The following is a 13711-nucleotide window of genomic DNA, read 5'->3' on the forward strand; positions in this document are numbered from 1 at the left end:
TCAATTGGTGGCACTTACACTGTCCTGTCAAGTCCTGCATTGAGCTGGACAGGCAAGATTGATTTCCACTGATGTGCACCTTCTGTTGAGAGTGTCACACAGTCTTAAAAGTTAATTATGTTCCTTTGGTATCCTGTATTTATTAAATATCTACCCTGTAGTAAAAATACTGAAGAAAAGTTACCCCTACCTGAAATATTTTTATTTAGCACTTAGCCACATTATAGCCTACCTAATAAGATTTGAATTATACCATCTACTTAAAAAATACTTACACTATAAGTGAATTTATAATTCCTGGCTTGTTAATTTAGTTATCAATTGAATCTGCATGGATTCAGATCATATGGTAGTAAATCCCATTAGCCCATATAAGGCTCATTAGATGTCAGAAGGCAGCATTATGCTAAGTAGTGTCTCATAATGTTTGTAATAATTTTCGTTAATTTTCATTCATTTATTCAATGATTTGTCTTCTTCTTTTCCTTTGGGCTGCTCCCTTCAGGGGTCGCCACAGCGAATCATCTGCCTCCATTTAACCCTATCCTCTGTATCCTCCTCACCCACACCAACTATCCTCATGTCCTCCTACACTACATCCAAGAACCTCCTCTTTGGTCTTCCTCTAGGCCTCCTTCCTGGCAGCTCTAACCTCAGCATCCTTTTACCAATGTATTCACTGTCCCTCCTCTGAACATGTCCAAACCATCTCAATCTGGCTTCCCTGGCTTTTTCTCCAAAACATCTAACATGAGCTGTCCCTCTGATGGACTCATTCCTGATCCTATCCATCCTCGTCACTCCCAGAGAGAACCTCAACATCTTCAGCTCTGCTACCTCCAGCTCTGCCTCCTGTCTTTTTCTCAGTGCCACTGTCTCTAAACTAATAAAATGTTTAGCTGACAAACTAAATTTGGTTATAGTGACTTGCTATAAATAGAGTTCACTTTTTAGGATAATATATAGAAATTATGGTACTCTTTGTCTCCATCTGGTGGTTGATAAAAAACACCACAGTCTAAGCCTTTAATTTGAAAGTATGAGTGGTTTTAACAGGATGATCCTTAATTTCCAGGCCCAATCGAACACATGACAATTTGCTCTCACTTTGACTTTACAGTCGGGGGCATCAGACGGACCAAAGTAAAAATAAGCAGCTTTGAATTTTGTGAGCATCAACATCTCCGCTGCTTGGACGGCATTGTATGTGTGTACGTATAAAAGTCCACTAAAGTAAGCCCTTAGGGATGCTGGCAATGGAGCAAAACTGTCCTGTAGTGCCACCATGAGGTTGTGTCTGCACAACCAGAGCTACTATCAATATACACTGTGTTCATTCTGCTTATCGACTAAAAGGCACAGCTTTCTGGAAGCACACATCAGACACATACCTACTTAAGTGTTCAGAATATAGTTTGTCAGTCCTGTAAAATAACTGACCCTACAATAGACATAGGGTTAATGTAGGGCTATCAGCAGATTGGGGGATTAAATAAGGTGAAAGCAGGTAAAATAAACAGCAGTGGATGTTTTAGCAGTCAAACAGCAGCTGGAAAGTTAGGACTTTATCAAATGTGTGGTGCTGTGAAACTAATTTCTAATTTTAAACATGTTGTCTTTAGCTTTACCAGTAATGTTACAAGTGTTGTCATTCAAGAAAGGAATGCAACATGCAGTGTTACTGTCTACAGGTCAGTGATGCTTTTTTAAAGGTCCAATCTGTGATTTTTTTCCCACTGTACTTGCTCACCTATAATCAGAAATAACTTCCACACATAAATCAGGAGAGTAAATCCTTTTGTGTTTCTCAAGTTTACATAATTAAAAAAAAAGAAATACAGACCAGAATAAATTGGGTCTTTACTTATATTCAGCGATGTTACCCAGCTGCTAATGTAGCACACCCACTTTGAATATTCCTACACTAACTGGTTCACCATTCATATTGTGCTTTAGTTAAAAATAGTGTTTGAGAATATGGTACATGTGACAATCCCAACAACACAGCTATAGAAATCCTGAGGACAATAAATGTGCGATCCGCCCAGGTTTACAGACGACTACTATTAGTGCAACAACAGACACACGAACACACTTTCCCTTTTATAGTTTCACAATATGTCCACCTTGATTTGACCACATACAGCAACTTGTAACTTAGGTTTGTAAACTATTATTTATTTATTGCTGATGAGAGTATATGCAGTCACTTACATCTATTATTATAGGTCATTGTGTTCTTGTGTTGTGTTTTGACCAGACAAATCCTCAATGATATTAATATATTTGAAAAAACCCTTTGTCACACTCCAATTATTTTAAAATGACTTGTTTTTCAAAGTAATATTACATAAAATGCATGAATGAAAGCATCTATTTAAAAAGAAATTTTACATACATTAACCCTTCAGTAATTTCACATGTTTTTACTTTGCTTGTACTAGAAAACAGGAAGGGTCACAGGGGCCCAAGGACCAATCCTGAAAACACAAAGACCCTCTTCTCAGATGAATTATGTCACACCACAGCTAACAGCACCAGACCTAATGTAATGCAGATTAATACCAGCCTGGAACAACAGGGCGACCTCTTTCTCCTCAACAAGAGGCCGATGAATAGGTTTCAGGGTTAGGGTTTACTCTCCACTGCATCCCGACCCACATCTACTGTGAATTATAACCAGGCACCTAGAGCAAAGCTCGCCACACCCCCTTTCGATGAACGCCATTTTGTTGACACACAGCCTCGCAGTCAAAGTATGTTTCTTTAGAGGAGCTTTTAATCCAAACACGACCATAACATGTTGATGCCTGTGAAGGAAACATGCGTGTTGCCCCAATAACCGCCCCTGCACATAAAAACAGCTGCCCCCGCACTAACCCGCGGTGTCTGAAGGCTCCGACCACCCATTTCAACATGAAACTCACCGCGATTGACGTCACCGAGCCATCTTTGTCCAGCTAATCCAGGCTGTTTATTACACCTTCATTACTGCTCGGACTCCGACAGCGCCAGGCGCCACTTGCAGCCTGCACGTCTCGCATCTTACAAAGAGCAAAAAGGGAAAAAGGCTTTTTTTTTTTCTTTTTTTTTTTTGTTATTCGAGAGAGGACGCATCTCGGTGGGAGATACAAGCCAGTGCTCCTCCTAGGCTATATAGGCAGGGAAACGCCACACTAACCAACCAAAGGGTGCCAGAGGGTAGAGAGGATCGCAGAAGGCAATCCGCATCCATCTGCCAGCCACTTAGGACGCGCTAACATTTCCAGAGCGGATTTCAGCACAGCTGTCGAGACAATACTACCAGGAAATATGTAAGTACGAGAGCCTTTTACCGCTTTTATTTATCTCGTTTTCATCCTGACTTATTGATGAATTTCAGGTCGGTGCTCACGACTGTTGTCGGCGGGCTATTTGGGATGTAAGGTGTGTGAATGGTCTAAGATGCTGAGTTTATCTCATGGAGTCATGTTAATCAGTGTATGGTTGGTGTATAGTGATGGCGACTTTGATTTCACGGCTCTGTTTCTCTCATAATGTGACCCAAACGTCAAAGTAGAGGCCAAGGCGTCGGCCTAATCTTCGAGCCATCAGGTCTATGTATTATTCAGCCCATTATTAGCCTTATGTGTGTGTGCGTGTGTGTGTGGCTGTGTGTGTGTGTGTGTCTTTAATGATGTCGTCTGGTGGGTTTCACTCGAGCCAGCACGCACGCATTTTATTTGATTTTCCAGTTTGGACTGGTTTTCTTTGAGAAGGACACCGTCTCAGCCTTCATCCACAGGCTAGTTCAGAACTACACAGACCAAGCCCCATGGCGAACAAAGCCTGTTTCATCGCAGTGAACATTCCCGGGGCTCTATTTCTGTGTCGCTGCAGCGCAGGTGACGGTCGGGGCTAATTCAAGAAACAGCAAGGACATAATGCTGGACGAGATATGATCTGTCTCAGCAGAGTCACTCATGTTTAGACAGCCAGGTGGATATTTAGGGCTTACACATTATTGACGGTGACTCAATAGACCCCGGTACAGACGATGATATCATTAGCTCTGGACGAGGCTTAGGCCTAGTTTCTGTGATATTAGCAGGCTCCAGCTGGGGGTGGGGGTAGCCTAGCCTCCTACTGTATGTCGTCGATGGTCGTGCGAGGGCGGGCAGCTGTATCTCACCACATTTCAGGGTGTTTTACCTCTTCAGAGCCACATTCATTCTTTAAAACGTCGCCCTTCCAGTCCCGTATTTGCCCGTTCGTGTTCTCGACTGCACATGACGCAAATAAATGAGCGGTAGGCTAAAGAAATCTAGCCCTGACAACCTCGTCTGTCAGCTTTTGTAAGCAGCCGAGTTAAACGCTGATCTAACCCGGTCATTGAACGGTGGCGTCGTGTCTTTTAACATCCCCTCTGGTGGCTACAGGTCTCGTTTCCTACCCAAAATTGGTTAAAATCGTGGATCCAAGTGCTTAAAGTCCACCCCCTACATAAGAAACCTCCCCGCCCTCGACGTGGTAGGCTTTCACTCTGTGTACAGGCCCGTCGTGAAACGTGATATTGTGCCTGTGTCGCTATACGGTCCGAAATGAAGAAAGGAAAAGAAGATCTGAATATGGTGGACCAGGGTCCAGTTCAGTACCATCACACAGAGTGGGAGAACGAGACCTGGATCACACGGTTTCTGGTCTGGGCTGATGTGGCGCTGTCCAGTGCTGAAACGTCTCTGTCCAGTGCTGAAAGTCAGACACCAAACCATCCATCAGAGCAGGGGCCTCATTAAAATGTTTTATTAAATATAAAATGGCAAATTGCCATTTTATTTATCCATCCATTGTAGGTTAGTCAGTGAATAAGGCTATTCATCATGCTGGGGAGGGGATCCCTGGAAGCTCAGCACAGACCTCTCAGTGTTGCTGGAGTACTCTTTGGAGACCACAGGGCAGACTATTTTTATGGACTGTCTTGAAAGAAGGTTGAATATATTTAGCTTTCTTAGAACATGTGGCAGTGAGCTCAGTTTTTATAGCTATAAAGTGATGCCTCACTGACCATGTTAGGTTAGCTGCTCTTACCAGATAAGCATTTTATTTGTATTTTTCATTGAAACGTCAGTTCCTCTTCTTTCTGCTGTTTTCCCTGATTGTGATCTGGAAATTAGGATGAAATGGAAATACGTACTCTCTCCCTCTAGTTAGCACCACACACAAATCTGTCATGGGGGAGGGTGTGGGGGCAGCTGAAAATATATGGTCTGATGGTGCCTTCAGTAATTCATCACCAATGTTTGTTGATTGCATGCATACAATATAAAAAATATCAACAAATAGGAAGGGGTATTTGATATTACTCAATAATCAGAAACAAGTGCAGAATAGAAGCAGAGATTATGCACTGAAGTGGCAGAATAAAGGCAGTTACTCCACCTTTCCATGGAGCTTTTTCATCCAACATAGTGGGTGGAGTTCGCAGGATGAAGAAGCTGGTGAGAAATCTTGCCTTTGCGTTAGGAGCTCTGCCTGCTTGATTGAGGTGTCGGTTCAAAGGTGACGACAGCATGAACCCCTCTGTGGAAACACTTGTGCTGACCAGTGAAAAAAAATTCAGTATTTACATAGATGTTATGTGGTTTAACATCAGGAAGTAGCAATCCACAATTCTTTATCAAAAACTTTACTGGTTTGTGAACATATTGTATGATAATCACTGTAGTCTCTGGAGATAAAACATTAAATGTCTTCTGCATAACTTTGTTACCGTCATCATTTTATGTATCAACAGGGTGCATGAGTGTTTTGTGCTGCCAGATTTTGATAGGGCCAGCTGGCAACTGACAGGGACCACCACACTATTAGACCAACTGTTTAAAAGTGTTTGTTGTTGTTAAGAGGATTAATGATCTGTGAGCAAGTAAACCTTTATACCGGGTTTCATCTCACACTATCAGATTAGTTTAAGATAAGTCAGTTTTCATTTTGTTTATTATGATTATTGTAATGATTAATGCTATTTTTATGTGATACATTGTCATCCTGTATCTTTTTAAAATACAATTTTAAAAATTTAATACAGTTTTAAAATACACATGGTGCCTACTAATGCATTTTAAAAGGTAAAATACTTCTAAAAGCACATTTCTTGGATATATTGTTCTTTTTATAAAAATGTTTACAAAGTAAAGCCTTTATAAAATCTGCCAATTCTGTTCATTTAGGTGGGTTGTGGCTCTTTTTTTGGGATTAGTCTTCGATTATTATGAGAGCCACTGTCACTCAACACGGATTTTGTTTTCTCTTTTCCATTTCCAAGTTTTCTGTCTTATTTATTCATTTAAGATGAACAACAACAATCAACAACAACAGTGTGATGTGTAACATGAAAACATGCAGTAGCTGACACTCACTTAAACTCTACGTATTAAATCTCTCACTGAGATTATTAATGGTGCATAGTGCAGCCAAATGAATAGGTCTATGTAGGGCACAGTACAACATGATATGACTAATCAACTTGACTTTGGCAAAGTCCTGCTGACCCTTTTTGTGATTGAGGGTTATTATCTGAAATCTTTAGTGCTAGCATGAGATAAATAGTATACCTTCCAAACTCTATACACCTTTCCTTTCTTCCGATACAAGCTGCTGTACCAGTATGAAGTCATTATTGACCAGAGGAAGTTAGCATATCTGAAATATCTGATCAGTATTCCCAAATTTGACCAGTTTGTTGAAGCCATTAATACTGATGTTGTCAGTTATGATTTTGTAATCATGCCAGGTAGAAATAGACTTACAATAGCAAATTAAAACAATATTATTTTAATTTACTGGAACCAAATGGCACAAAACACATATTTTTCTCTGTAATTAAAAACTGCATTATTTCTTTCTGCAAATGGGAACCATCAGACATTTTCAAACGTGAAAATTATGTAATAAATAATTTTTGCTTTGCTAGAGAAAATCTCAGGCTCTTAACTGTTTTGTGTATTTTTGTTACTATTACTGAGGTGTGGTAGCATGAGTGTTATGTAATGATATTTAATTTTTTATCCCTGAATATTTGTATTTTTTATCACCAGGTCTGCCCCAGCTGCTGGAGCTCCTGCACCAGAGGGAGGCAATCAGCCCCCTAACCTCACCAGCAACCGCCGTCTGCAGCAGACACAGGCACAGGTGGATGAGGTGAGTACGCAACTCATAGCAAACACAAAGTCATGCTCAGATTTACAGTTTTGACAACATTGGTAGTTAGTAAATCCTTTCTACACAAATATTTTGTTAAGGATGGGTTTTACTATAATCATTTCTATAATGTTTGACACTGTGGTTAGATCATAATCCATATCTAACAGTCCAGCTCCATCATGTTAGACCCTCGCACAGAGTCTGCTTTTCTTGATGGCTGATTACACTACATTGCTTCACTCATTTTCCTCCAGGTGGTGGATATCATGCGTGTAAACGTGGATAAGGTTCTGGAGCGTGATCAGAAGCTGTCAGAACTGGATGATAGGGCTGATGCCCTGCAGGCTGGAGCCTCTCAGTTTGAGACCAGTGCTGCAAAACTGAAGAATAAATACTGGTGGAAAAATGCCAAGGTGAGGACATGCAGATGAATACACAAATCTTTGCGTAGTCAAGCTGCCACCGACTTTCCCATAGAAAAAAAGCAGAAAGGAGGATCTAAGAATGTGTGACATACCACAACTGTTGATTTTTTGACACAGACTGATACAGACATTGATATCACTGTGTCATCAGTTGTTCTGTATTAGAAATTCTATAGAAATTCTACACATATTGTCTAAAATGCACTTCTCAGATATCAAGTGACACCCTTATTTAAATCAATTTTGAAAATGTTCTAATTACCTATGTTTCTAATTACTTTGTTTTCTGAAAACCAACTGACTATAGATGATGATTATCCTGGGTGTGATATGTGTGATTGTCCTCATCGTCATTATTGGTAAGGGTCCATTTGACTTTTGGGTACATAAATTCATTAGTTAGCTCAATGTAATTAATCAACTGTAGAGCTGTTTAAAATACCTTTCCCATGTTTGCACATTCTGTATATGTAGTACTATAACTTTACTTCAGTACAAAACAGTATTCATTTTAACAAATCTAACCTATCTATCTTGAAAATTGCTGTCATATATTTGTTTCTAGCGTTTTTATTCTGATACATTATATCAACATTATGAATTAAGTTTCAAACCTTTCTTCTCTTCTTTCTTTCTTCAGTCTACTTCAGCACCTAAGAAGAATGGCTCCTACCCCAGTCTGATCCCAACTTCCTCGCTACAGAAAAAAACCCTCAAATTGATGACAAAATTAACCACAGATAATTCAGTTATTATAGTATCTCCCTGATTAGCCTGATATAACACCCCTAAAACCTTCAGGGCCCCACGGCTCCCCCTACTTCCACCACCTCGCCTCTGGACCCCTGTCAATATTTGTCCTGTGAGTGTGTGGCCCTGTCTCCTTTCTGGGTACTCTTGGCTTTTCTAACCTGCCATACTGAGAACCAAACACTTGTGACAATGCAACAACAGAAAAGGAAACAACAATTGGCGATAATTGTTACATAACTGATATATATATATATAGTTCTTTGTAGAGTTTTATTCTGATATATACTGTTTTGTAGGTGTGTGTGCGTGTGTGTGTGTGTGTGTGCATTTTGTATTTTTTATTTTTTGTATTAATTTTACGTATGCTTCAGCGTTAACTACTGCCTATTACTCGAAGTGTGTATCTTGCATGTTCAAATCATCTGTCCTTCCTGTGCTTCCCCTCTTGTTTTGGTGTATTTCTGCACAGTGGGGTTAGTCTACATTTCACTAGTGAAATACTAACTGATTTTTGAATTCACCTGTGTTAATCGTGCCCACTTAGTCACTCCAAAATAAGTTACAGGACTAAAACATGCACTAAAAGAGTTGGAGCTACTCCACAGACAAAACTGCCCTTAAAAAACTGCTTGTTCAGCTCCAGGTTTCTGTAACTTCCATCAGTGCTGGTGCGATGGACTATTATATTGGAATATTGATCAACCATACAAACAATGCATGTATTGTTAAACTATTCCCTAATATCCATCACTTCCATTCCTTTCCATCTGACCCTCCCATTATCTGAGTGTCATTTGTCTTTCTTCATCTCTCTGTAACGCCCCAGCCCTCCTCAGTCTCTCAGCATGCTCGAATTGCCTCAATTTCTTATGATAATTTCAAAACTGCCATAGTAGAGTTGGACCAATGTCTGTAGATGTTTCTTTTTTTATTTAAATATTACGTAGTGTCTTATTTCAAAAACATTCCTTCATTGCAGTCTAGTGCAAATGCTCTTACTGTAGCACATGTAAATGTAAGTATCGTTAAAAAAAAATAAGTACATGCGATGTGTCGATAACATCAGTCACAGAAACCATAGGAGAAAAAAGTTAATAGCTGTAGGGTTTGGTTTGGGATAGACAGGCTTAGACTTTTAATATGTCTAAATTATGTTCTGTTGCAATATTGATGATTACACTTACAGTATAATGTGGAGATGTCAAATGGATATGGACTTGCAAAACAACTGTGAAGCCAGGGGATAAAATGGGTCCTTTAGATAAACTGACAACTGATTCATTTCCATGAGGCAAAGGTTAATTCTCACTGGCCTGTTATCTATGTGGAAAAGCCTTAGTTTCCAGTCACTATTATAAGTTACTGTAGAATATTTCCAGTCAAACACACCCTCACACTTTTAGTTTGTGCAGGGGGAGTGGCTGTCTGCAGAAATGGAATCTGTTTAAAATGCACAACCTTGTTTTTGATGGCGCTGTCTGGCTGGTCAATAGCCTGGGCCAAAGAAAATCCTGCAGCAAAACCTGTCCACACGACATAAAGAGCACAGAAAAATAGAGACAATATTCAGCCTTATAAAATCCAGGAACAGGGACTAATGAACACAATCTTAAATTCTTTGTTGAGGTTTAGTTCAGCAGTCTGCTAACTTAGGGGTAGGTTAGTGACAAAAAATATTAGAAGCAAACAAAAAAAAGTAGCATTCCTAGAGTGTTTTGCTAGATGAGTGGTTCTGTCTCAGTGTTTCTCCCTATAGTTAAGGCCTTTTTTTCTTTAATAAGATAGATTCTATTTTTTATTATAGTATATTTTTGTGTGAAACAGACAGGTAAAGAGGAAGTGTACGATCAGTACCATTTGCTGCCAACAACAGTAAGCTCCTCTTTACCTCTGTCTGGTGTGTTTTTTGTAATTCAGCTCTGTGCGTTATACACTGCCAATCACCAAGAGAGAGGCTTCTGTTATTGCAGTTATATCTTTTATTGGTGCCCTCACTGGTTTGGTCTTGAACTTTAGCTTTTTTGGCGCCTACTGTTGTCTATACTACCTTTTTGGCTATTTTATGAGCAGGAGAGCAGGGCAACTTGATCCACTTTTAAAAGCTATGTCAAACTAAGGACTTGGACACATGAGATGAAATAAAGTTAAAATTCCTTAAATCTACCAGAGGCATTTTTAGGGCTTTGGAAACATTCTACTTTTAACTGCACATGGTCTTTATTAACAGGGTTTTGCTTGTGGTCAAAGTAAATCTAAGCTCTGAAATAGTTGCAGATCAGATATTTAATTAATGCAATAGACTAGACGCCTAACAGGAACTCAGTTCTGGCTTTGCTGCCAATGCTAATGATACAAAAACATAAATTGAGCTGTCAAATCTTACAGTTGACAACAGTTACTGGTGAGCCTTAGAGCACTACAGAGACCTCACTACTACAAAATCCAAACCAAGTGTGTGTAAAGCCTTAGTAGCCCTGTCTCTTTTCAGCATGACTTTTTTATCTTCCTCACGGGCTGAGTAGACCAACCTGCCACCCTTTGATCAACTCACTGATTCAGAGTCCTTTCTGTGTGTGTATGTGTGTGTGTGTGTGTGTGTGTGTGTGTTAGAATAGCTCTGCCTTGCTAATATCCCCAGTTTATCCTGACAGATTAGGCTGCTTAATTCTCAGAATAAAGGCATGTTGCTTCCTTGACCATACACAGAGAGGTTACAGATCTGCCAGCCAGTTCTTTTAAGGAGGCCCCCACCCTTAACAGACTCATTCCTCCTCCCCATGCCCCCTACTGTACATCTTTTCCTCTAAATAGAGCAAAAGTGAAACTGCAGAAGATTACCAAAGACCTGATTTCCATGCTTAAGCTGCCAATTGCCATCAAAAACAAGTGGAGAGGAGCAGGTTATCCAAACTATCTTTGTTTGTTTTAAAAAAAATTATATTCCTCAACCTATCTATCCATGATTACAGGACCTTTTAGCTGCATACTATTTATCTGGCGTGTCCGTTTGACTTCTGAGTGTGCCATTCTAACATATGCAAGTTAAACCAAAACATTAAAGACAGCATGCTTCAAATCTCAAATACAGTCTCCCCAACTATGTGTATCCAGGTCTGAAGAGCTTCTTTAATCTGTTTTTTAAGACACATGATCCTATAACCAGTAATAGCACAACTCTTCAGTTTTTCTGTGGCTTCATAGTGCTGCTAAGTTTAAAAATGAAATGACATATAAATGAACTCTAGCTGTTAGACATAAACCAAGAAAAATGTTACAAAACCTCTGCATTCTTTGGTGTTGTAATATGGGGGTGTTTTGGGGTGTAGGGGGTCCTATATCCTCAGGTTTAAGAAATTAGCAATTTACCAGAATAAAAATGAAGACAAAAAGTATATTATCAAACTGTAAAATTTTTGGCATTAGAAAAACAGTATAGGGTTATATATGTGGTCCTTTTCAGCCACCTTGCAGGAGTAAACCATACAGTGGACTGAAGTGAAATAGAACTACTGATTGGGGTAGGACTTCTGTGTTATCCATAAATCCAACTGTTGTCCTGTGAGTGCTCAACCAATTTTGTCACAATGGTGAAAATGAAGTGAGTGCTCTCTTTTTCTGTTGCTTTATTGTCTATATGAAAAGAAGTGCGCATATATTTTAACAACGTGGAACCTTTTCTGTTGTGCTTTGTTGATTTTGGTGGGATGGGAACATGACTCAGTGGAGAATATTGTTTTATGTCAACCACAAGAATTATTCAGTGATCTCAACTTACGCTGTGTTCAGGTCATTTGGGGTAAAATGAAATATGGCAGACGTGTTTAGGCCCTCTTCTGGGTTTGAACAATATTTCTTTACAACTCAAACTTGTGAGGAAATGTGCAGACAATAAGAGACTTAACAAAACGCAGCGTCATGTGACATGTACGCTGTGTTGAATGTGGCTCAATCGCTGGCCCCAAATGGGATGAATGCAGCAACAGGAGGGAACCTTTTGATTCTCTGAATGATCAGTGGATGACTATAAACATACAATATTCTGCTTAACATATGTTAACATTTTTTTAACCAAATGTAATATTTTTGTCTTGCATCAATTTAGTAATAACTCCAGATGTCACTGAATTGTTTGTGTGTAAGCACTGATGGGTCAAGGTAAGGAACATGGGAAGTTAATGAGAAAAACAGATTATTTTTACCTTCAATTGTCCAGAATGGTTAGAACGATTCAACAGTTTACATCGGATTGCCGTTTGTAACTACAAGATCTATTTTTTTTTTTAAATCTTTATTTTTGAGGAAAGGATTTTTCATTTCTCTTTGGAACTGGGGTTTTTGGGGTGAATGTCCATATTGCCCCTGTTCATCTGGTCTTACAGGAGGGACAAGTCTGGAAGATCATGGGCAATGTGTTCATTTTTATTTAATTTCTTTATCTTCCTTTGGTTTTATTTATTGATAGATTTATTGTGCCGTCATTTGGTATGGGATTAGAAATTAAAAAGGTTGACTCAACATAAAGGAGAGGAGACTGACTGAAAAACTAAAGTACATAAAATAATTGTAGTGTAAATCTATAAATGTCTTATTATATTGATGAACATCATGAAATATATGTATATTGGAAAAACAGTATCTATGACAACTTGTACTTTTGTGTGTGCTTTGCGTGCTTTGTGGGTGTACAACAATGGGCAGATGCAATTTTGACTGCAATTATGGGACTTGGGATCTGACCTGTATGAACAAGCATAAATTTATTACTAATACAAACATAAACCTCTTTCTTTGATTTATCCTCATTACATGTAAGCATGTTTCAAAAATACACAGAGACCTGGAGTCACATAGTATCATGCACATTACCGCATTTGTCCACACTCATGCGCCTAGAGGCACATCACACAACACAACACACAAAACCACTGAAGTCAACCCATTTGTCCACACAGCACACATTTTGTCTCATCTATCGGCTGTTAAAACTATAGTCCATGATAGGCTGGAAGTCACAAGAACAATGAAGGAAAATTAAAATCATTTCATTGAACTCTGTTCAGCACACACATTAGAGTTATTTCAAATGGTTGTCTGCTATGTCTGTATGCATCATTTACATATTGTATATCAGCACAAACCCCTCAGAGACACATTAAACCTTTAATGCAGGTCTTGCAGTGCATTCAGGCTAAATACAGTGGCACACTGGGTACGGTAGTCAGTACTACACCAAACTCTGTTCTACACAAATCTAGTTCTACTATTTGGGTCACAGAATGCATTATTTTACTGGTAAGTGAATAATTTACTAATACTTTATACGTTATATCAGGCGGAAATAAGAGCAACTCATA

General features: G+C 39.2%; 1 protein-coding gene across 1 annotated transcript; it reads left to right on the forward strand.

The window, feature by feature from the left end:
* Positions 1–3080: 3080 nt before the first annotated feature.
* Positions 3081–12832, forward strand: vamp2 (vesicle-associated membrane protein 2). The gene is made up of 5 exons (XM_026328581.1): positions 3081–3314; positions 7074–7176; positions 7434–7592; positions 7912–7963; positions 8245–12832. Coding segments are annotated over exons 1-5 (333 nt in total). The 5' UTR covers positions 3081–3312; the 3' UTR covers positions 8262–12832.
* The last annotated feature ends 879 nt before the right edge of the window (positions 12833–13711 follow it).

Source organism: Mastacembelus armatus, chromosome 14 (assembly GCF_900324485.2).
Source record: "Mastacembelus armatus chromosome 14, fMasArm1.2, whole genome shotgun sequence".
Lineage (NCBI taxonomy): Eukaryota > Metazoa > Chordata > Actinopteri > Synbranchiformes > Mastacembelidae > Mastacembelus > Mastacembelus armatus.